Raw genomic sequence first — 25,252 nt, 5'->3', positions numbered from 1 at the left:
CATTCCCAAACCACATCCATACACCCAATGTATGGGCTCTAAAATGACTCTCTCTAAATAAAGACATGTCCCTAAAGAAGCTTTTCCTTTTGAACCCAAGAGTGTGATTGTTTCCCTTCTCCCTTTTTCTGTGTCTAAGATTCTGTGCCTAAGATTCTATGTGTAAGGACACACATTTAACTCCTCCACTAAATCACAATGGTAACTGGAAATGGGTGAGGCACTGATGGCAGCTGCTACAAAAAAATAAACACTTCCAACCAACCATCACTGTAAGTCCACGGTGAGTTTGTTGTTCCATTTCTTGTATAAAACATGTGTGTGCCTTTCACGGCCATTCTGGCATCAGATCCTTGAAGAGAATTCCAAGGAGTACTAAGTGTGACATGGACTCTGTATATTGAAAACTAAGAAACATCACTATTTCGTTATAGATAATGAAGATATATCTGTTATGGGACTTAAAATATTTCATTCTGAGAGAAAAAGAAACTAATATTTTTGAACAAAATGCCTAGGGTAGCAAATTCATTTTTGTCCCTGATTTCTGTGGCTTACAGAATATTAAAAATCAAAAAAACTAATTTTCTATTCTTTGACTTTATTTTTAAGCTGGATGATAAATTGCTTTCTAGTAATAAATCTCATGTATTATTACTACTATTATTCATTGAATAATAAATACTTTCAATTACTATCTTCTGATATGTGGTATTTGGAAACCAAGAAAAATATGACTATGCTCTCAAAGACAGGACTAAAAGCAACTTGTTTATCTTTCCAAAAAGTATTTATTGAACACCTACTGTGTGCCAGATGCTTTTAGGTTGTGACAATACCATAGTTTTGTGGGTTTTGGTTTTTGGTTTTTTAACATCTTTATTGGAGTATAATTGCTTTACAATGGTGTGTTAGTTTCTGCTTTATAACAAAGTGAATCAGCTATACATAGACATATATCCCCATATCCCCTCCCTCTTGCGTCTCCCTCCCACCCTCCCTATCCCACCCCTCTAGGTGGTCACAAAGCACCCAGCTGATCTCCCTGTGCTATGTGGCTGCTTCCCACTAGCTCTCTATTTTACATTTGGTAGTGAATATATGTCCATGCTACCCATAGTTTTTTAGAATCAGGAAAAAATCTTTCTTCAAGGATCTTAAAATTTTGCTCGTTGATAGTCTGCAACAAAACATCAGTGTTTGGCGCGCTGTGTTAGAGGTAATAGCAGAGCCAGTTTAACCGTGATTCACGACTCCCCTTCTGGGTCATGTACAGCCTAGACTTGGCAAGAAGGTGCTATTCCAAGCCTACATACCCACAGCAACCTGCAAACTAACAGGAGCTAAATCCTATTTGTAAGCTAGAACTTAAAAGATGCGTTTCATTATCAGTCCTCCAGTGCTTCTGTTATCTTTTGACATTTATGAGAGTTAATAAACTGCCATGGTTTCTGCAAATACAACTGGCAGTAATCCACAATTGATTGAGTTAATTAAGCAGAACAGTTGTCAAGAGCTAAAAATAATGTGAAGGAAGAATTTTAATGAAACGGTGCATAATGCTATAGAGCTGCACAAAAGAGTGTAGACAGTTTATTTACAAATTTTCCCTAATAAACCGCGTGCGTGTGTGTGCTTGTTTTTAATGTATCATTCTATAAAGTACAGCATATTCCTAACATACAGGGTAATGGAAAATAAATTTTTAGAAATTCAGTCTTTTCCAATAGCTTGACTGTATAATACTTTCTGATGTTTAAATTCTGATATAATGAAAGCATCTTCTCATTATGAATGCCCATTTATTATTAATCATAATCTTTTTAAAATTTATTTAGTTATTTATTTTTGGCTGCATTGGGTCTTCATTGCTACGTGCAGGCTTTCTCTAGCTGCGGCGAGTGGGGGACTACTCTTCATTGCGGTGCACCTGCTTCTCGTTGCAGTGACTTCTCTTGTTGCAGAGCACAGGCTCTAAGTGTGTGGGCTTCAGCAGTTGTGGCACGCAGGCTCAGTAGTTGTGGCTCGAGGGCTCTACAGCGCACGCTCAGTAGTTGTGACACACAGGCTTAGTTGCTCCGCGGCATGTGGGATCTTCCCGGACCAGGGATCGAACCCGTGTCCCCTGCATTGGCAGGTGGATTCTTAACCACTGCGCCACCAGGGAAGTCCATAATCATAATCTTTTGATTCTAAGATGAAGGGGGCAAAGATGTTGGTGCTAAGGTTACTTTATTCAATTCAACATATTCATTAAAGGTTCAAACATTCTTTCGTTGCTTTCTTATTATGTGTGTGCTATACTGCAAGGAACCTGGGCTACAGGATATTCACTGCTTACATCCATGAGTTCTTACCAGGTATCAGACCCTGGTGAGTAGAATGATAACCAAACACCAGAAGAAGCAGAGTTTCAGGGATTTGGGCAGTGAATTGGTGTGTGTCGTATCCTAATAGTTTGGCCATCATCTTTGACAGTTTTCTTTTTAAAGTCATGTTTATTTCACCACTTGTACTTTGTCTATTCCAGAGCAGTTACTCTTACTTGATATTTCAAATCACACAATCCGTAAACATGTATTTCATGCAAAGACAGAGGATTTCAGGAGTTACCACAGCTAGATACCAACACAGAGTAGGTAGATAGATAAATATGACCTAACAGTTTACCCCAAGTCTTGATGGAATGGGACTCATGAGTGGACACAACAGAAGAAAGAGACCTCATGGCAGTGTTGAGGGATGGCATGAAATGTTACCCAAGATGAGACCTTTCTGAAAGTATGTGTGAAATTCTGACTTTAGTGGTGTTAGGTCCAATGCAATTGGTCTTAAGCTGTTGCAAGTTCATCCTGACCTCATCAACTACTATGTAGCCTATCTCCCCAAGGAGATAGGAGTTTGTGAACTGGCTTTGAGTGCGAGAGCCCTGCACCCAAATCCAGGTTCTGGCAGTGCCAGAATCATCTGTGATCCTAGAATAAGTTATTTAACCCTTAAGCACCAGTTTCCTGCTTTTTGTAAAGCAAAGCAGAGGAGAACGATAACTATATCAGAGATTTGTTGCAATGATGGAATCCGTGACTGAGACGGATGTGGTCACTCCCCTTCAGAGAATAGTCAAGTAAAAAGATTACAATACCTCTAAGTATACTAGTATGATGGTAGAATAAAAAAATAAAATCTCCCCAATGTCATTTTGACTAAGTCATTTTCATTATGGAAAATGATCTAAGTGCAAAGAACAGAGCCACACTTTTAAGAGGGGATACAATTCTAATATGATTAAGTGGCTCTTCATTTCTGAAGCCCCAGGAATTTGTCCTATAGGAATCAAAGCAGCGGAGCCAGGAGCTCCAACGATTGGGAAGGCAGGGACAGAGAATATACTGGAGGGAGACTTTTAGGAAGGTAAGTAGTGTTGTAAGTCAGGAACTGCCTGTTGGATTAACATTTTAACTTAAAATTCTACCAATTATTAATTAGGTTTTAAATATAGAATATAAATTCTTGAAATTTTTACCTTACCTGTTATGGGCTGAATGTTTGTGTACCCCCAAATTCATATGTTGAAGTCCTAACCCCCAATGTGATGGTATTTGGAGGTGGAGTTTGGAGCTCTCTTTCTGCCATGTGAGGGTACTGCAAGAACCCTAACCTTGAACTTCCTAGCCTCCAGAACTGTGAGAAATAAATGTCTGTTATGTAAGCAACCCAGCCTATGGTATTTTGTTACAGCAGTCTGAACTAAAACATTACACAAATAAATTGTTATGCTTCTTAGCAGGTTCTCTTTTTCTGTGACTCTCTCTGCTTGTCTCTCTCCAACTCTCTCACTAATTATTGATTTATGGCAGTGTGCCAAGTGCTCAGAGCTTCACAAGTATCAATTTATTTAAGTCTCACAACTCATTATTGTATTGATGTAGATACAGTCCAGATGTATATGAAATATAGATGTAATTATACAGCTGTCTGTATCTATGTCAATACTGTATCTACAGCCATCTGTAGCATCTGGGTGTATCTACATTTAAATCCATGGATCACAACACAGACACAATGTGTTACATATACACAATGTATATACACATTCATGTGAGTTATATGAGCACAACTCATCAGGGATTAACCTGTGATGTCCAGAAGATGAATATGATGAAGGATGTAAGTCTAAATCTCACTTTCTCTTAAATAAGGTAACTGGGACACCTTTGCCAGATATATGAAACAAATGAAAGATTTGATGATTCAGATCTTTTCAAGGATTCTGTATTTGAAGAGACATAGTAAAATCAAGAGTGGAGAACAGTAATCCAGCTACTTAAAATGATTACTAACAGAACATGGTAGAAATGAATGCCCAGATTTCTGGGTCTCTGAGTCAGTGTAGGCGTGGTGAGTTTTTTCATATGTGTGTTTCAGGAGGGAAGAGCTGCTTGGTTTAATATGAAAAAGACTTCTTTTTTTTATAGAAGAACTTTTTTCTCAGCTTAACTCTATTGTCCTGGTAGTTGGTAATTTTGGCAATAAGTTATCTGTCAAATTTGTTTATATTCTGGGTCTAGGTCTTCATAGGTCTTTTACTATGAAGTTGGGAGAAGTCACATCAAGGCTGAAAGCCTGATTCCATTTCAAATCCAGAGCCCTATAAATAAATTTTACCCTGGAGATTGATTGGTAATATGTGGTTGAAAATTAGAGAATGAACCACTGCAAAAAAGACTACAGCCCAGGAGAGAATTGCAGTGTTTCCCGATCTTTACATTATTCTGACACCTTTTGACCTCACCAGGGTTTCTTCCAGTGACCACAGAGCTCTATGTAGCAAAGCCTAGAAGTGGAAATGCTGGGTCAAACCGTAAAAATATTTTAAAGTTTCTATTATGTGCATCAATTTGCGCTCCCAGAATGTGTGTTGATTTGCAACCCTATCCATAAAATTTACGCAACAATTTTAAAAGTATTAATTTGAGAGGCAAAATCGCATCCCATCATTTTAACTTGCATTTCTTTGAATATTAGTGAGGGAACATTTTTGACGTGTTCATTAACCACTTTTACTTTTTTTTTTTTTTTTTTTTTTTTTTTTTTTTTTTGTGGGTATGCGGGCCTCTCACCGTTGTGGCCTCTCCCGTTGCGGAGCACAGGCTCCGGACGCGCAGGCTCAGCGGCCATGGCTCACGGGCCCAGCCGCTCCGCGGCATGTGGGATCCCCCCGGACCGGGGCACGAACCCGCGTCCCCTGTATCACAGGCGGACTCTCAACCACTGCACCACCAGGGAAGCCCTGCTTGTTTTTTAAATGACCTACCTGTTCATGTCCTTTACCTAACAGGCCATCTGAAAATAATCATAGCACATGTCCAATTAAAGAACATGGTTTCTTGGAACAGATTGTTTCTCTGTGTTTTTTAAAGAAAGGTACTAAATGAAAGTATTATTATCACTATCAGGTTAACAATTGTAACCTGGAGAATGACAAGTACACATAAAATTTCTGTATCCAATATTTTAAAGCAAAGGCTTTTATTTCTGTTCTGAGAAGGGAGTGCAGGATGGGATGATTCCCTGAGTCTCAGCACAAAATTGAGAGTGAACTGTTTTCATTGTGGATCATTACTACCATCCCTCACACCCAGACTTTAAGTTCAGCTATTAGCGATCGACATGTTCCCCACTCATTACTTCAACCAAATGTTGTATTTCTAGATTGTTTTCCTGGGACCGTTTACAGTCTAGAAGAAATTTAGATAAAGAGGCCAAAAATAACCACATTTTTCTATGCTGCACAATAGGCCAGAATATACGAAATTTTAGAGAGTCGTTAGTGTTGTCACTGAATGTTGTCTGAGTTTCACAAGGACATTTCAACATTTAAGCAATTCTACCTTTTGCAACAATTCTACCAGGAAATTTAAGGAATTCCTTACATCTTCTAAAGTGCCTTGGGGGTCCGTGACAATGTTATTATTTCTCCTTGGCCGTATATACCGTTCCCCTTGTAAACCTCTGCCTTGTAGCTACACGAGAGCAGTTAAGCAGAGATGCCCGATTGTTGGAGGAGGTCATCAAGAGGACGTGACCGACACCTGACATATAAGCTGCACCTGGACAATCGAAGGCTCCCCACCCGCTCCCCTTGGAATGTACATTTTGCCCACCGATCCCATAGCCGGAGCCATTTTCAAGGATGCAACCTTGAGAGAGCAATGTGTTATTGAGACCATCTGGACACTGAACTCAGATAAAACCTCTATATCAACTTTTAAGATTCTGGCAGGCAGGTGCAGAGATCTACTTCTTGTGGTCGCCCAAGACAAGCTTCATATTTAAGTTCCTTTGCTAATTAAACCGGCCACCTACCAATCTTTGGTCTCTCGTTGCCCTCCATGTCCAGGAGCCAGTTTCAGATTTCACCCAGGGAGCGCCTAAGGTTCTGAAGCAACACAGATACACCCTTACTTCATATCCATGATCTTTAAAAAATTTCTGCCCAAAGTTTAAGAATCAATTGGTATATGCTGTACAAATAATAAAAGGAAAATCATCCTTGCTTTATATCCAAATTACACTTAAAAAGAAAGAAAAATATTTAGCACCTTATAATCTCTAACTGCTTCCCCTGGAGTAGTTTTCTCACTGATGAATTTCTAGAGAACGTAAGAGTGTGACTGTAAAACAGTCTTGGCACAGAAATTGAGGGTTTGGGCCAGCCCTAGATCTACCCATTAGTGTGAAACAGAAAGAGTAAACTGGTTAGTGCCCAGGTGCAGTTCTTAGGCAGACTAGACTAATAATAATGATAAGTCAGAGCCCCAGGTCTCCCAAGGGGACAGTAATGGGAAGGCAGAGCAAGGAGCTTAGAGTGGAATCAATGCTGAAGGCCCAGCTTTATGACCCAGGGCACACACTAACAGCACAGAAAGAACCTCAGAGAATAACAGAGTGTACTGGTCAATGCTGGGCTGATAAACCCCAGGATGAGTTGGCAGCTGGGGGTGACCTGTATGGCCAACCAGAGATCCGTAAGTACAGAGTAATATCAAAATTTCCTTGAAATAGCTTAAGTTCTTCCTGCCTCTGTCTGATCATTCAGTAACTAGAGCGGAAAAGGGCCTAAAGCCTGAAGACTGCCCCTAAAGGTGAGGGGTTCAGGAGATCAGACTCAACAGTGAGATGGGATGGGCAGTTTTCCAAGACAAGTTTCCCATCCACACTCTCCGTGTATTACCTGGACAATTCCTACATTGATGGGGAAGCTTTTCGATTCTCTAAGCTGGTGGATATATAGCATCCAAAGAGCTAGCCTATTTCTTCTTTTAAAAATCAAGTATGGTAAAACCATTTTGGAAAACAGTTTGGCAATTTCTTATCATCTTAAACATATGCTTATCATAGGACCTAGCAATTCTACGACTATGTATTTAGTTAATAAGGTAGCTATTATCACCCCCATTTTATAAACAAGCCTCCATGAAGGGTAAGTGATTTGCCCAAAGTCACAGAGTTAATGAGTGATGAGAGCTGAAATTGATATTTAGGGGCGTGTCCCCTCTACCAAACCTGGCATTCCATTATACGTGGCACCTCCTCAAAAAAAAAAAAGAAAGAAAGAAAGATTTTTATTCCAAGTTTGGTTTAGGAAAAAAGTAGTCAAAAAATGAAACATTTTTAAAAAATAACTCATTATTAAGAAAACTGTATTTTTCTGATTATTTCCATCATAGTGATTTTAATAATACCATTCACGTTTCTTGCTTTATTAAAATATATGAATATTTAATATGTCCAATCAGTTGTTTATGGTGCTGACTTCATAAAAATGGGGCCTGTACGATTATTACTAAAAATAGTTTGCTAGAGTTTTTATGGAAATCAATTTCTCATTTCAAGGCTGATTTGGGAAAGAATGAAACATGCCCACTTGGTTAAATGTCATGAGTTAAACAAGACTATTTTTTTCCTGGAAAACAATTTTACATTCATTTCCAATTTGTTTACTAGCATAGAATATAGGTCTGTAGAACTTATCTTTAGTAATTTCTCTATTCTCTGGATATAAACATAAACCTGATTAGAGAATAAAGAAATTACTAAAGATAGGTTCTATGGATCTATTAATATTATGCAGCAAACAAATTGGAAAGGAATATAAAATGTTTTTCTGGGGGAAAAAACAAAACGATTATACACTTTGATTAATATAAATAGGCCAGAATTTTACCTCTAATGTAAGACGGAACCACACAGGGCTTGTGAGGGCTGGCAGTGTATCAGAATAAAAATCATGACTGCATCAAAGAAACTTTTTTATATCCTTTGTAGTAACAACTAGTTAGACTCCAAAGAGCATAGCTGAGAACAGGTATCTCTGTAAGGTACTGCTGGCAATACTCCTGTTTGAGAGGAAGTAGCTATTATTGAATTTTATTGAATATTAAAAAGTTATTTCTGTAACTGTAAAGTTAGAAATAACTTTTCACCGGAATAAAGGTTATTCTTTATATGTGAGTTATTATTTTCAGTAAGTGAAGATCTGCCAGTGAAATGAGTCAAAAAAGAAAACTAACAAACAAACAAACAAAGAAAAACTACCAAAATTTATAGAATCATAGATCAGGCTCTGTTTAGAACTTCCATGATCTTAATTTAGCAATAAACGCTTGCCTGTGAATTCAGGCTTAAATTAAATCCATAGGAGCCTAATACAAATCCAGCAACAATCCTTAAATAATTTGGCTACTTTCTTGCCTTCCTGTATTTTTCCATGCCCTTATGAAATTCTTGAGCTTTCATGAAGAGGCCATTATATTTCCTGCATGTATACTTACAGTTTTTTACTAGTTATAACATTTATTCATATGAAAGGTCTGGGTTAATCATTTAAAAAATATTTGCTAAATGCTTTTAAATACACAGAGCAGTAGGAACTGGGAGAAAACCCATATTGTCAGGTGCTCTGTAAATTCAGTGCCACCTGGAAACTCCTGAATGGCCCACTGAGTTGGCTTGATAACTTAATTAAATTAAACCAAAACAGATCTGAATTCTGTTAAGAGCTCAAGTCAGTCTTAGGCACTAAGGAAGGATACCAGCTATGCCTATGAGACCAAACATGTCTGAATAACAGTGTTTCCCCCATTTGAATCTGAATTCCTGGTTTTATGTGTACAGACAGCCCATTTTTTAAAAAAGGAAAGAAAAGCACATATTCTCAAGCCCCTGAGGAAAGGGGAGGCATTAGGTGCTGAAGACAATCATGTGTCAAATGTACCTTAGGTACTTGAAAGAGGCATTTTCCATTACAGGGGTAGGAGTGGGGTCACATAATAAGGAAAGATGGAAGGGGGACTGGGTACCGCAGAGAACAGAGCTCGTATATGTGAATATGACCAAGGCATGTGCTAAATATTATGAATGAAGAAATAAAATGCTACGTCAGTGAGTGGAACCTAGATTTTAATTGATGATTCCGATTTCTTTTTTCTTATTCTTACTTAATTGCCTGTGTGGGCTGGGGAGCAAGTCCAAAAATAATAGCAAAACCTGGTGGGTCCTCTTACGAATCAATTTACAGATTGTAAATGAGCTTCTGCTGATTAATTCTTGTGGTAACATGAAATTTCGACTTCAAACAAGGACAAGTTTTACAACCATATTTAATCTTTCAATCAAACAAAACCTAACTGGTGAAAATCACATATTTGGAGTACTAATTTTATTTGTATGTACAAAATACATTAAAATATAACAGCAGGTATTTGGATTTAAATAAGAACTAGTCTAAAATAATATGGATAATAAAATTTCTTCTCAAGCTTGCCTGGTTGGTTTTCTTTGTACTACTTTTTAGAGTGCTCATTTACATTAAAAAGCATAGTATTTCAAGTTATGCCATTTAACACTATATTATTTTGGCAAAAATGCAAGCATTACTGACTGAAAAACATAAAACAACATGGTGAATTTGGCATGCTGCTACAATGTGTGATATGGCAATGGAAGTATTAATAATTCCTTCTAGAATTATTAGCGCCTAGTAATTAGGCGCTAGACTCTCACAAGCTGTAAGGAGCTGGCTACTCCCAGGTCACCCAATAGGCATTTGTTACATATGCGCAGGAAAAAAGTAGGAAACCCTCCGACCTATTTGGGCTTCACAGAGAGCTAGAAAAGTCATTCTTATTCACGAGGAAGTGTCAACTCTCACAACTCAAAGGTGTGCCGGAGACATGAACGTCTAGTCATCCCATCAGAAGCCAGCTCTCTCTAACTCCTTCTACTGAGCCCACAACACTCACGACTCAGCTTCCCTCTCAATTTCTCCCTCTGACGTCCCATCCCGGGTGACACACACAGTCCCAGCATCTACTGCCTTCCCCGGGACATCAAAACGACCAAGAGAGAAAATGTGGCTGGATCCATTAGGCAGTATCCAACATGGAGCACCTCTATTGGACTGAGTCCTCAAACCAGATCACCTCATTGGCTGGTGGGCTCTATGCGTCTAACCTATGTGGCGAGTTGCTTTGGGCATAAAGAAGGGTTCGATCCATCAGTAAGGGTCATGATAACCAAGTCACATGACAAAAAAACTGAAGAAACTACAGTTAAAAATAGTAGCACTCTGTCCCTAGAGTGCCGTGGCCTTGTCTCTCTAGTTCAACTATGTAAAGAACTGTTACCGAGGACACAAAAGTAAGGAGAGGTCCCTGCCTTCCTAGAGCAGTTTCAAACTATTAATATGTTTTTAGGTGGGATTTCATGTAATTGTCTCACAATGGTTTTGAGTTATCCCTCTGCCTTAACTTAGAGAAACCCCCTCCCTGAGGCATTCGGCGTGTTCCATGAGAGATGCTTTAAAATTAGGTGTTTAACTTAAACTTTCCTGATGTTCACAGAGGGGATGTATCACTTTACAAAGAAGACTACATAAGGTTTGCACCTTAAAAACGAATAAATAAAAGATTTTTGCAACTAACATGATTCTCTAAAATTAAAAAAGTAAAAAACAAATCTTTTTTAATTCACTTAAACAGCATTCTTCCAATCAGCAAAATTGTCATGATGCTAATTGAATAAACATTCTCAATCGGAGAATGTTTGCCTCCATCAACAAAATAGATGTTTATCAGTCTCTACTCACATCTTAAATCCATTGCCATCACTGAACTGCAAGCTCCTTGAAGCTGGGAGTAGTGTCCTTCATCTGTGTAGCACCAGGACCTAGCCAACAGTCCATATTCCGGACATGTTTGTTGACAGAATGAGTGAAGTAGTGCCTGGATTTAGTTGTTTTTAAAAATAAATGTCTTTTCAATTCTAAATGGTAATCAACATGTAATTAGGCCATTAGATTTCACGATGACCTTCAAAGGAGAGATCAGTGGAGTAGAAAGCAGACTGCAGAGGGTGAGGTGAAATTAGTATTAGGTAGCAGTGAATGTGGCATGTGCTTTCTCAAATTCTGTAATAGGAAGAAGAGGAAGGAGAGGATTACAGCATTAGGGAAGGTTGAGAGAGAAGACTGTGACTGTGATTGGAACTTCAACAGATCAGCATATGGAAAGGAAAGAGTAAATACAACAGAAGGAGCTAAAGGCATAGGGAAAATAGGGCTAATTTTGGAGAAAGATCCAGCAGGAGACAGGCGAGTAAAGGATTAAGAGTAAAAGAGGAGGGCTTCCCTGGTGGCGCAGTGGTTGAGAGTCCGCCTGCCGATGCAGGGGACACGAGTTCGTGCCCCGGTCCGGGAAGATCCCACATGCCGCGGAGCGGCTAGGCTGGTGAGCCATGGCCGCTGAGCCTGCGCGTCCGGAGCCTGTGCTCCGCAAAGGGAGGGGCCACAACAGTGAGAGGCCCGCGTACCGCAAAAAAAAAAAAAAAAAAAAAGAATAAAAGAGGAGTGAGGAGGTCATCTCTGAGAGGAGAAGACACTCTTCCTGCTTCAGGATGAGGTTGAGAGGACTACAGGTGAATTGAGAAATGAATTCATCTAATTCACACAATAGACTTAAAATACTGTATAAATGTAAATAGATGATACGTAATACTGAGTAATCTGAGGAGCCATGAAATTTCACATGAACTGTAAAACTAACATTTGCATGGATTCCGGGTTCATCTTATTCTAAAAATGATATGTTGTTGCTGCCCTGACAACAATAAAATTCTTCATTTATCCATATGTACATATTGTTCTGGAACGATAGCTTTTAGTTGGCAATTTTTTAAATCAGCAAGTGTTGTAGCAGACATAATTGCCAAAATTAAAATTAAAAGTTGTAAGTCTCATTTATATGATTATTTAAGCATAAAAATTTCAAAATCATCAGTTTATTCATCCATTGCTGCATCAGTTAATATATTAAAAAATAGCTTCTACTATACACAACTTAGGTTTTCTCTGGTTAATTAAACTTGGCTGAAAGCAAAGCAAGAAAAAAAGAAAAAGTGCCTTAGAAACACCCAGCTGTTGATCATTTTCCCTGTGAATTGGAGTATACATACACACAGCAATTTGGGAAAATGTTGCAAAATCAAACAAGAATTGAGAACCAAAATAACATGAAGCAAAATAGCCATGGGTTGATTTATTCCAGGGAAACCCTCTACTCACTCAGTGGTTTATTACCACCAGGATAGAGCATAAAGTGTTGCTGATATGGTATGAAGAATAGCACATGTTGCTGAGAAGTAGCAGACAAAAATCCCACTCCTGTGGCAGCCAGACTGAATGTGCCAGATAGCATCTTCCCAACTTGGATGAAGGCAGTGAGTATCCACCTTCCAACATAACCAAAGAGCTTGGATTTCTCAGTCATCTCATCCAGTTTCTTCAGTGTCACCGATAATTATATTCACTTCTAATGGACAGAAGGAAAGCACAATCCTCTTAAAGTAAGAGAAATCCTTGTAATTTCCACCTCTGGGCATTTATAGATGAACACAGAAAAGAAACAACAGGAGCCCTGTACAGTAGAGATGAGACCAGTCAAAATATAGAATTTACTAAAGGAATCATTTCCAGAATGCTGAGGAGTACGCTTCTGGAAGCAGCTTGAACTGCATTCCCCTAAGGAGTAGCTCTTTGGTGATATCATGTTGTCGTTTGGCCCTTTAAGTGATATTACTGGAGGGGATGATGACCGTCAGTCTGGGGGGCTGCAGCTGCCAGATGGGTTTTTCCTGGATGAAGTGGCAAGTTAGCTGCAGAAATGACAATCAAATTCTATGTGGAAAAATCTAGAAGAAGCTACCAAGTTCTGCTGCCAATAAGCTAAAGGGCAATTAATTATACCTAGACATTCTTGAGCAATCTCGATGTTCAGCAGCACTTCCAAGATGAGAAGCTAAAAGGCAAAGATGGTGGCAACACCAGAAGTCTGGCTCAGGTGTTGTATCTCACTGGAGTGTGCTCTGTCCAGGAGATGACATGTATCTGTGGATAGGGTCACAAATATGCTCAAGCCATATTTTCCCATATTGAGCTAATTAAAATTTTCTCTTCCTGGTATGCTATTGTCTATTCTAATTTGTTGCAGATAACAGGACTTCAATTAGCAGAAGAGACTGGATTTTTAAAAACATTTTTAAAACAGCAATGAATAGAGAACGACCTTTTACTTTGGACAGAGAAAACATTGTATCAATGATCCAACACAGCATTTAGATATAATCGTTATAAAATTTCGTCTGACTTGGCCTTCTGCTTCTGGGCAAGGTGAGATAATAGGGACCAGATTTACCCTCCTGCTTGAAACAATCAAGAAAACCAGGCAAAATATACAAAACAGCAGTTTTCGAGACGGCAGCAGATATTAGCCAATAAAGGACAGTAATCCTGGAGAGAGAGGAAACAAGTCAGGTGAGCCCTGTTTGTCCCCAGTTATGCCTGGAAGGATCCTGTTCTACTCCCTAGGGTCAGGAGACAGAGCTGAGAATCCAGGGAGACCAAGACCCTGAGTTTGAAGGGCAGAGTACTAGAGAGGAGAGAGCTGCAGAGAGAGCAAGCCTCAGAGATCTGCAGAGGATGGGTATCCAGCAGGGCACTGATCTGACATACATGAAGAAACTACCCAAGGCCAGGGAGAGAGCCATCAGAAATGGCTCTACAGTCATCCCTCATTATCTGTGAGGAACTGGTTCCAGGCCCCCCACAGATACCAAAAGCCACAGTTGCTCAAGTCCCTTGCAGTTGGCCATCCATATCCACAGATGCAGAACCCAACTGTGTATCTTCATTTCACTTGCTTAGCTTCAAAATGTAGAGCAATTGGTTCTTTGGATTGGGGAAAGAAAAAATATTTTAGTAAGACAGTAAGAACAAAAAAGACCTTCTAACTTAATCTCACTAAAATCAACATCTCTAAGGTAGGGCTCTTCCTATCCACTGTAGAATCACTCATTTTGTTGTTCTTGTTTTGTTTGTTGGTTACAGAAGAATAGCAAAGATAGTATAGACAGTTTCCATCTGCTACTATTTCTGTACCCTGTTTCTCCTGTACCCTGTTTCCCCTACTATTGATGTCTTACATTTAGTAATGTACAATTGTCACAATTAATGAATCAATGTTGAAACATTATTATTAATTCAAGTCCACACTTTATTGAGATTTCTCTAGTTTTTCCTAATGTCCTTTTTCTGATAGTCACTCATTTGTACAGCCTTGACTCTACTATTTCAGGGATGCATGGACAACAAATATATCAAGCATGTGCTCTGTCAAATGAAAAGCTTTTAGTGTTACCTTCATCTGAAAAAAGAATTACACTCAATAAAAAATATTAAGCTATTTTCAACTTAAACCTCCATATGAAAACTACATATTCTAAGATTTAACGCACACTTGTAAAAGAATAACTTAGGACTCTGGCAAAGACTTGGGGGACTTGGGTTCCCCCAGTCCCACTGGTCCGTCTAACGGCTTCACACTGCTCTGCCAAGCAGATCCGTAAATCTTAAGATCAAGTAGTGATACTTCAGAGCCCTCCACTGGCCATTGCTCACTACTGCAACCTCATTTTGGTCCATTCTTGACCCTAGCAATCTCCCTGAAAATATCTTCCTCCACCAACATGAGCGAGGCCAGCTTTTATGGCACCTTGCTAAAAGCCACATAAGTGCAAACAATGTCTTAAAGGTGAAAATTTACACAGTTAAAAGTTTACACCCGGCCACACATATTGTGGCAAATTTGAAAAATTTTAAAGTAATAGTCAGCAAACAACAACCAATCAGGGCCAAATTCAAGACACCTAACTCCAAAGATGCATCAAAGGACATTGACTACAGTAAAATTATCTTTTCATAAATTTTATTTTCAATTTAACAAATCAAGAGAAGATATAAAGTTAAACAAATTTTCTTAATTAAAAAAAATTTTAACTTCTTTCCGTAAGGTGAAGACATCAGAAAAAATTCCTAGGGCAGCAACTGGTGATTTGCTCATATATCTCACTTATGACTATCAGTTTCAAATCACTTTACTTTGATCTCTGCTTCATCTTTCTTCTCTTTTGTTTTGGCCTAAGACATCAGTATACATGTTGTGGAACAAAAATTTTCTTTGGGGAAATAAACTGTTAACAAGAATGAAATCATACCAAGTATCTTTACCAACCACAATGGAATGAAATGACAAATCAATAACAGTAGGAAAACTAAAAATTTCACAAATATGTGACAACACATCCTTGACCAACCAAAAGATGAAAGAAGAAATCACAAGAGATTAGAAAAAAATCTCAAGATAAGTGAAAATGTAAACACAACATACCAAAACTTAAGGGATGCAGTGAAAGAAGAACTAAGAGGGAAGTTCACAGGTGTAAATATGTACGTCGAAAAAGAAAGATCTCAAATCAATAACCTAACTTTATACCTCAAGGAACTAGAAAAAGGAGAACAAACTAAACCCAAAGTTAGCAGATGGAATGAAATAATAAAGATTAGAGCAGAGATAAACAAAATAGAGACTAGAAACACAATAGGAAAAAAAAAATCCAAGAAACTAACAGTTGGTTTTTTGGAAAGATCAACAAAATTAACAATCCCTTAGCTAGATTAACTAAGAAAAAGAAAAGACTCAAATAAGTAAAATCACAAATGAAAGAGGGGACATTACAACTGATGCCACAGAAATAAAAGGAATACTACGAACAACTATAGGCCAACAAATTGGATAACGTGGAAGAAATGGATAAATTCCTAGAAACATACAACCTACCAAGACTGAATCATGAAGAAATAGAAAGTCTGAACAGATCTATAACTAGTAAGGAGATTGAATCAGTAACTGAAAACCTCCCAACAAAGAAAACTCAGGACCAGATGGCTTAACTGGTGAATTCTACCAAACGTTTAAAGAAGAATTAATGCCAATCCCGCCAAAAAATTGAAGAGATGGAAATACTCCCAAACTCATTTTATGAAGGCAGCATTACCCTGATCTCAATGCTAGAGAAAGACACTACAAGAAAAGAAAATTATAGGCCAATATTCCTAACGTATATAGATGCAAAAATCCACAGCAAAATACTAGCAAACTAAATTCAACAGCACGTTAAAAGGATCAGACAACCATGATGAAGTGGGATTTATCCCTGGGATGCAAGGATGGTTCAACATATGAAAATCAATCAGTGTAATATACCACATTAACTGAAGGACAAAAAACACTTGATCATCTCAATCAATGCAGAAAAAGCAACTGACAATAGTGAATACAGCTTCATGATAAAAATACTCAATAAACTGGGAATACATGAAAACTACTTCAACGTAATAAAGGTCATATATGAAAAGTCCACAGCTAACATCAGTCTCAATGGTGAAAACAGAGCTTTTCCTCTAAAGTCAGGAACAAGGCAAGAATGCCCACACTTGTCACTTCCATTCAAAATAGTATAAGAAGTCCTAGCCAGAACAATTAGGCAAGAAAACAAAAGGCACAAAAATTGAAAAGGAAGAGGTAAAATGATCTCTGTTTGCAAATGAAATGTATACAAAAAACCTTAAAGAGTACACACAAAAATTTAGAAGTAATAAATTCAGCAAAGTTGCAGATACAGAATCAACACAGAAAAATCAGTTGTGTTTCTATACACTAATAATGAACAATCCAAAAAGAAAATTAACAAAACAATTCAATTTATAATAGCATCAAAAAGAATAAAATACTTAGGAATAAACCTAACCAAAAGGTGAAAGACGTGTACTCTGAAAACTACAAAACATTGCTGAAAGAAATTAAAGAGCAAAAATGGAAAAGCATCTTGTGTTCATGAATTGGAAAATTTAATATTGTTAATATGTCATTACTCAACACAATCTACAGATTAAACACAATCCCTATCAAAATGCCAAAGGCATTTTTTGCAGAGATAGAAAAATTCACCCTAAAACACCTCTAGAATCTCAAAGGACCCAAAATAGCCAAAACAATTTTGGAAAAGAAAAATGAAGTTGGAGAGAGATCTCACACTTCCTTATTTTAAAACATACTACAAAGCTATAATAATCAAAATAACATGATACTGGCATAAAGACAGATGCATAGACCAATGGGATAGAATAGAGAGCTCAGAAATAAACCCTTGTTTATATAGTCAAATGATCTTTGATAAGGACCACTCAATTGGGAAAGGACAGTATCTTTACCAAATGGTGTTAGGAAAACTGGATATCCACGTGCCAAAGAATGAAGTTGGACCCTTATTTTAAACTACAAACAAAAATTAGCTCAAAATGGGATAAAGACCTAAATGTAAGACCTAAAACTATAAAATTCCTAGAAGAAAACGGGAAAAGTTTCAAGACATGAGATTTGTCAATGATTTCTGGATATGACAGGCAACAAAAATAAAAGTAGACCAATGGCACTACATCAAACTTAAAAACGTTTGTGCATCAGAGGATACAATCAATAGAATCAAAAGGCAACCAATGGAATGAGAGAAAATATCAGCAAATCATATACCTGATAAGGTGTTAATATCAAGAATATATAAAGAACTCCTACAATTCAACAAAAAAATCAAACAACCTGATTAAAAAGTGGCCAAAACATTTGGACATTTCTCCAAAGATAATATTTAAATAACCAACAAGCATATGAAAATACACTCAACATCACTAGTCATCAGAGAAATGCAAATCAATACCACAATATTATGTCATGCTCATCAGGACACCTACCATCAAAATAAATAAATAAATAGATAAGCATTGGAGAGGATGTGGAGAAATTGGAACACTTGTGCACTGTTGATGGGATTGTAAAGTAGTGCAACTACGGTGGAAAACAGTATGAAGTTTCCTCAAAACGTTAAAAAATAGAACCACCATATGATCCAGCAATCCCACTTCTCTGTATTTACCCAAAAGAATTTTTAAAGGAATCTGAAGACATATTTGCACTACCATGTTCATAGACGCATTATTCATAATGGCCAGGAGGTGGAAGTAATCTAAATGTCCATTGATGAATAAATAAAATGTAGCAACATACACACAATGGAATACCTTTCAACCTTAAAAAAAAAGTAAGGAAATGCTACAACATGGATGAACGTTGAGGACATTATACTAAGTGACAAAAGCCAGTTACAAAACGACAAATACTGCATGATTTCACTTATAAGGACGAATCTAAAGTAGTCAAATTCATGGCAATGGAAAGTAGACTGTGGTGGTTACCACGAGCTAGGGTGAGGGGGAAAAAAGAGTTAATGGGCATAGTTTCAGTGTTTGCCAGAAGAAAAAGTTCTGGAGATGTACTGTGCAATGTAACACTTCTGAAGTATATGCTTAAAAACAATTAAGACGGTAATTTTTCATTTCTTTTCCATAATTAAAAAAAATAGGTTTAGGGACTTCCCTGGTGGCACAGTGGTTAAGAATCCACCTGCCAATGCAGCGGACGTTCAAGCCCTGGTTCGGGAGGATCCCACATGCCGAGGAGCAACTAAGCCCGTGTGCCACAACTACTGAGCCCGCGCACCTAGAGCCCGTGCTCCGCAACGAGAAGCCACCGCAATGAGAAGCCTGAGCACCGCAACGAAGAGTAGCACCCACTCGCCGCAACTAGAGAAAGCCCGCGTGCAGCAACGAAGACCCAACGCAGCCAAAAATAAATGAATTAATTTTTTTAAAAATAGGTTTAAAAACAGTCTCTTTTAGCGTTAACCCAGGAATTTTATAAGTAATTAATTTCTGACACAAGACATCAAGATAGTGGGGACAGAAAACTAGTACTATGCATATGCCTTTTCCACCACTGTTGGGGGTCGAGAGGGAGCAGAGACAGACCGCCTGGGTATCCCTGGGCACAGGGGCCATCCCCTCTGTCCAGCAGTTCTCACTTTCGCCCTGTGAGTCTGGGCATGGTGAGTAGGAGTCGCTGTGCTTACAGCTGCGGGTTGCAGCACATTGGATCCACTTCAGGGATCCTGTGAAGGGTGGAACAACTAATAGTGGAGGCTGCCCTCCAGGTGAACTCAGCCATTCCCCGATGGGCAAGGCCAAGCTTTCTAGAGCACCCCATAAGGAAAGCAGAAACAAAGAATTGAAGAGAGGCAGGAGGACAGAAAAGGCCAGGCCCATACTGGGCAAAGTGAACCCAAGGATTTAGCACCCCCCTTCTGAGACCTAAAGAGGAGGGTTATTTACTGGAGAAAGACTTCAATTCTCCCATCGGAAGGGGGAGAGAATGAACAGAAGACAACACTGCTGGGCCAGGGGCACCAACTCCATCTCCTCTTAATTTCCTCAAGCAGATTCAAAACAAAGTGAAGTTGATTCTCAGTTTATTGTAAGTGCTCTTTTTACAGTATAAGTCTCCAAAAGGTCAAGGCAGTTTTATCTCATAAATAACATGTCAATCATATAAAACAGCTGGAACCAAAGTAGAGAAGTATATACATTAAGTATTTTCAATATTTTTAATTGAATTTTTCATATTAAATTAAAAGAGGCTATTCTGATTTACAATGTCATTTCTCTAGTTAAAATTAAACCTGTCAAAGACGTAATATACATTTTTTACAAAACAAGCAGAGCAGCATTAATAAAACTGCTCAGGATTGTAATTTTTATTTTTCTATAATACAACTGCACCCGTGTTACAAAAACAAACAAAAAAGGCATTGCACTAGATGGTTTGAATACTGCTTAAGTCAGTATGTTAACACTTGAGGAATAATGAATGGCCTGATCTGTTTCACCACCAGGCTCATTCGCAAGGGTTTTCATTTTCACTCTGCCAGCGAAGCAAACTTTCTATACAGGTAGATTACTTTCCTCAGCAGTTTTATACAAGCCCACCACACTAATGGGTAAAAAGCCAAGGAGAAGCTAATGCCACAAAAAACAATACAACCCTACTATTTACAATACCCAATAAAGGCCAAAGCTAGAAAACCACTCACTGCTGGATCAAGGAAAAAATTTTAAGTAGGACATTCTGTAGGAAAATTTGAATATCTATAAATTTAAAATATTCAATAGACTACAAAAGGGCTTGCAACAGCTTATTCCCCTTATTTTTTTCTTAGGCTGGGTAAGAAAACAGTGAATCTTTTTTATTTTTCAATAAAGTTTTGACGGCATCAAAACACTTCACATTTATAAATAAGATTTTTATACAATGCAACATGTTCACATAGCTTTCTTGTGCTATCAATTATTCTCAGAATTCATTTTTTTATTCTAAAGAAGAAAGTATTAAGGTTTCTTCCTCGTTCTTATCATCATCAAGGTTCTCCAGGCCTCAAAGGGGAATTCAAGAGAGGTAAACAAACAACCATTCAGTGCCTGACACTGAGTACACAGTATTTGAAAAGCCTTGTGTACCTGGTAGTGGCCTAAACAAGAGCAGCAAGAGGCTGGGTATATAGTTCTACCACTCAAAACAAATTAAATTTTATATTTCCCCTTCATTAAGACAGTTTTAAAAGGACAGATCACCCTTGCAAGGCAACAAGTACTGTTTCAGATTATATCATATTGGAATTTTTTTTTAGCCACAAAATTACCTAAACAGCAGCAGTACTTTAAAAAAAAAATTGGTTCTTCAAGTCATGGGCAAGGAAAACAAAATCAACATGACACATTATTGTCAAGAGCTATTCCAATGGAGCATTCAAGCTATACACATGGTACTGAGACTAAAACAAAAAAATAACCTGATTACAGCTGGGGAAGACACCTGCTCCTGGAAGTGCTCCTGACTGGGGTGAGGGAAATGGACAGGATAAATAACCCTAAGTCTCCTCACATAAAAAATAAACAGATGCAAAATATGTTTGCATTCAAAATGAGATGCAAAATCCATGTTCCTGACACATGAGAAGTGCATAATGTTCCACATCTTTCAGCCCTGTACAACTCCTTTACTGGCTTTTGATATCAAAACTAAAATCGCCATTGTTCTGTACGTTTTCAAAAGGCACATCACATGTTAAAAAAGAAAAAAGTGCTTATCATCAAATCAGTAGTAAGTCCTTGGTCAGTTTCTTTCTAGTACAGAACCATGTTTCTAATAAGCACCAAACACCAAACTAATGCTTTCGTTTTCTCGAGCAAACCTTCCAAAATGTTCCTATTTTACATACTTAGTCTCTGTAACTGGAATGTAACCAGATTTTTTCTTATTATGTGAAAGTTGCAATAGAAACATGCTACTATAGGAAGCCTGAAAAGAGTGGAAACCTTAAAACTTTACAAACCCCAAATTATCCTTATTACGGAAAAGAAACCAAGAGAAAATATTCGGGGTTGTGTTATTTCCTCAAAGACAGTTTAATATACTTCTGATCACTTTTTAAATAAACAAAAACTCTATTAAACAATAAGTTTCTCACTAAGAATATCTTATCTGTTAACATTTCTCAATAGTCAGAACTGGCCTAGAAAGTTAGAAAACAGGGATGTCCATACTGGAAACGTCTTAATTTTATAGATGCCACATAAATTGCTAGTTATACTGAAAAGGATACTTTACCCTTATAAAAAATAAAGCAAGTGCTTCCCTCACCCAATTTACTGGATCAGGCCTAATTTATTTTTTATATTTAAAAAAACCCTTCATTAATAATTATCCCTTTGGGGATTTAGTCATTGTAGACTAATTTACTAATGTTTCCCTGAAAGTGGGAGAAAAACCTAGAGTATGAGCATGTGTAGACAAGTGCAGTTCAGCATATTACTTGCACAAAAGCTGTAAACAAGCTTAAAAAAACAGCTCCAGAAAAAGGCTTAAAGTTACTGGCTGTAGCCTCCTGTCACCCACAAGACAGAACCTGAAAAATATCAAACACACTTGAAAACAGGTCAAGATACAGAACATGACAGGATTCTCAATTTAAGTCAAATTCCTCAATAAAACAAGAATAGATTGTATCAATCTGTTTGTTTAACTGGCCATTAATAAAATAATTCAGAATTTTTTTAAGGTTTCAGAAATTCTGATAAGAGGTAACATTAAATTGTTACATAAGAAACACAAAACAAATTCACCAGGTCTACAAATGCTTTCTAGGTAAAGAATCTGTCCAATATGATGCCGGGAGAGTCATAATCTATGAGACACTGTTTTCTTAACAGGATTGTTAGCAAATATGACAACCCATTTTTTCACCCTATCTCATCTCTAACCATACATTTGTCCTCAGCCCTTTGAAATGTGCCTAGATTTCAGCTTAAGTGAACAAAATGTTCATGCAACATCCCAGCCTATGGATAGCTCATTTGTCGGTATCAAAAACCAAAGTGCAAATCCATGGAGTTTTAACCCTTCAGGCTACAGATGGCCTCCACAGCCGCAGAACTGAAAGGGCTTTGCATACAGTGGTGAATGTGATGAAGGAATAAAACATGTAGCTTATTTTTGGTCCTTGGTTCCAGGCCCCTTTTCTTCCTGGTCCATTTCAAAATACGTGCTTCGTTTCAGCAGTTCAGACCCAAGCCTGTCCAGTGGTCTGGTACCATCAGGAAATACTTGTCCATTGCTTCACAAAATCTGGTCCTATACAACTCTGGAGAGACCACAGTCGGCATTTTACCTAGGATTATGAAAGAGAAGAGGGAAAAGGAAGCTGTTACATAATTGATAAGACAACTGACTTCAACGGCTATGTTCTTTCATGTAAACAGACATAAAATGCCATGGTCTGTAAACAAACACACCACGGCGGGCTCAGAAAGGAGGGAGGGTGTTCACTGTGCCACATGGCAAGGGACAGGTCCTTCTTGGTAGGAGGTTTTTTTTTTTATTTTTAAAGACGCTCTTGCTTAGAGATGAGAGATGTCTAAAAGCACAAATGGCGCTGGCAGCTCTCAGAGAACTTTGAGGACTTCAAGTGTTAATTCAGGACAACCTCCTGTTCAGAACTTCTGGCCTTTTTAACTTATCATTTTGAGAATCTCTGGCATCTTAACACAAATTTAAAACCCCATATTTCCCCACCTAAACAATTCCCCTTATTATTTGATCACCTTGGAAATGATGATAAAATCAAAGATAACCACTTACGTTTTAGAATTTTTTTTAAAGTATCCATTTAGTATATGTTAACTGATGAGGAAGGTAATGAGAACAGTTTAAAGAGTAAACAGAACAAAAATTCTGCTCACCTTGTCCTCCTAAAATTCCTGTTGATTTCACAACCATCTCAAGCTTTTTGTCCCATGTAAATGTTCGGATATAATCTGTTGCAGAGGGCGAGATTAGCAGTAAAGGTTCTCTTAATAAATATAAGCAGATGACAACCGCAATTACCATTACTATTACTTCTACAATAGTTACTGAGTACTGGCAATACTGCAGGTGCGGACAATATGCCAGGGACTGTCCTAAGGGTTTTTACCATATTAATTCATTTAATCCTCATAACAACCTCACAGGGCTTCATCTTCAAGTGACTTTTGAATACAATATTTTTGGTAAAAATAATGAAAATGGAAATGAGGAACCTAAATAAAAGGTACCAGAACAGAGAAACTATTATTTTTAAAATTTCAAATGAAAGTTTGTGAAATTATTCAATAAGCTATTACCAGACCAGATAGTCTTCAAATTTTACTCTGGCTTCAATCATGAACTATACGTAAGGCATGCTCATCAACTTACCTATAATTCCAACTACCAGCTCATTGCTGGTATCATCTCGCCCAACCAGCAAAGAATAATCTATAATGAGGTGGCTAGAAAGGAAGTGGGAGTCGCTACGGATTGAGGCTCTCAGCACAGCTTTGGAATGAGAACGGATATACAGAGGGTTGTCTCGAACCATCTTTAAGAGATTTTCATCCAGCAGGACTACATCACAACTCTCCTTCCCAGTATCGGTTTTTACATTTCGATTCCTAAGTGAACCCTTCAAATCAAAAACCTAGCAGAAAGAAAACTCTCTGTCATTTATGTGTGAGTTGTTACAAATGGTTAATTAAATTAAAAAGGCAGAAAGCTTCCTTGTAGCCACTACTGTTATAAACACTTTAAAATTTAATTTTAAAACCTAATAACTTATATAACATAAGTCACTAAATGCATACATTGTAATTGTATCATACATAAAACACATGGTCATGTAATTGTATCATATGAAATTAATAGCTAGGTACTCATTTATTGAAATATTTCAGAAATATACTGACCCATTTAATCAACTCTAAGAAACATTAACAAGTAACTCCAAAAATATACTGCTGAATCATAAAGCAGTTTAAAAAACAGATGCAAACATGCAGAAGAAACTTTAAGTATTGATACCAAAACTGTGCAATTACTTAGGACAATGTAGAAGCAACAGCGTATCTCTAGTAATTTCTGGGCATTAGGAAAAGCAACGCACTCAAAGGTCAGGGACTTGGGTACTAGACCAGTGCGACCTGAAGTGTTATTCGACAGACCACTGCTAGACAGGCTTTCCTGGCTCATGATGACAGAGAGGCTAGTGCCAGAATGTAAATCAATTACATCATTAAACCCACAATTTAGTACAGCAGATGCTTTTGCCATAGCAAGACATTCTCGATGAAGAAAGGAGTGCATTAAATTACATTCTATTGATTAGTACAAGCTCTTATCTCACCACGGACTGGAAGCAGTTCAAGGACCAGCACACTGAAGAGTACTGTTCTAGAATCTAGACCAACCTGAGTTCTAGGCATAGCTGTGTGACTTTGATAAAGTACTCAATGTCTCTGAGCCTCAGTTTCTTCATCTTTAAAACTGTTATGTTGCAT

The 25,252-nt window shown here is 37.8% G+C and overlaps 1 protein-coding gene across 1 annotated transcript in view; it reads right to left on the bottom strand.

Moving 5' to 3' along the window:
- Positions 1 to 19,822: 19,822 nt before the first annotated feature.
- PIKFYVE (phosphoinositide kinase, FYVE-type zinc finger containing) overlaps positions 19,823 to 25,252 on the bottom strand; it is a 77,264-nt gene continuing 71,834 nt past the window's right edge. The window contains exons 41-43 of the mRNA XM_007117705.4: positions 24,135 to 24,396; positions 23,639 to 23,713; positions 19,823 to 23,067 (exon numbers count right to left, since the gene is read on the bottom strand). Coding sequence (XP_007117767.2) covers positions 22,952 to 23,067; positions 23,639 to 23,713; positions 24,135 to 24,396 — 453 coding nt within the window. The 3' untranslated portion in view covers positions 19,823 to 22,951. The remainder of the gene's footprint in view (positions 23,068 to 23,638; positions 23,714 to 24,134; positions 24,397 to 25,252) is intronic.

The sequence above is a fragment of the Physeter macrocephalus genome, chromosome 2 (assembly GCF_002837175.3).
Source record: "Physeter macrocephalus isolate SW-GA chromosome 2, ASM283717v5, whole genome shotgun sequence".
Lineage (NCBI taxonomy): Eukaryota > Metazoa > Chordata > Mammalia > Artiodactyla > Physeteridae > Physeter > Physeter macrocephalus.
Note: the sequence above shows the minus strand (reverse complement) of the source record. Positions and strands in the feature narration are given on the sequence as shown.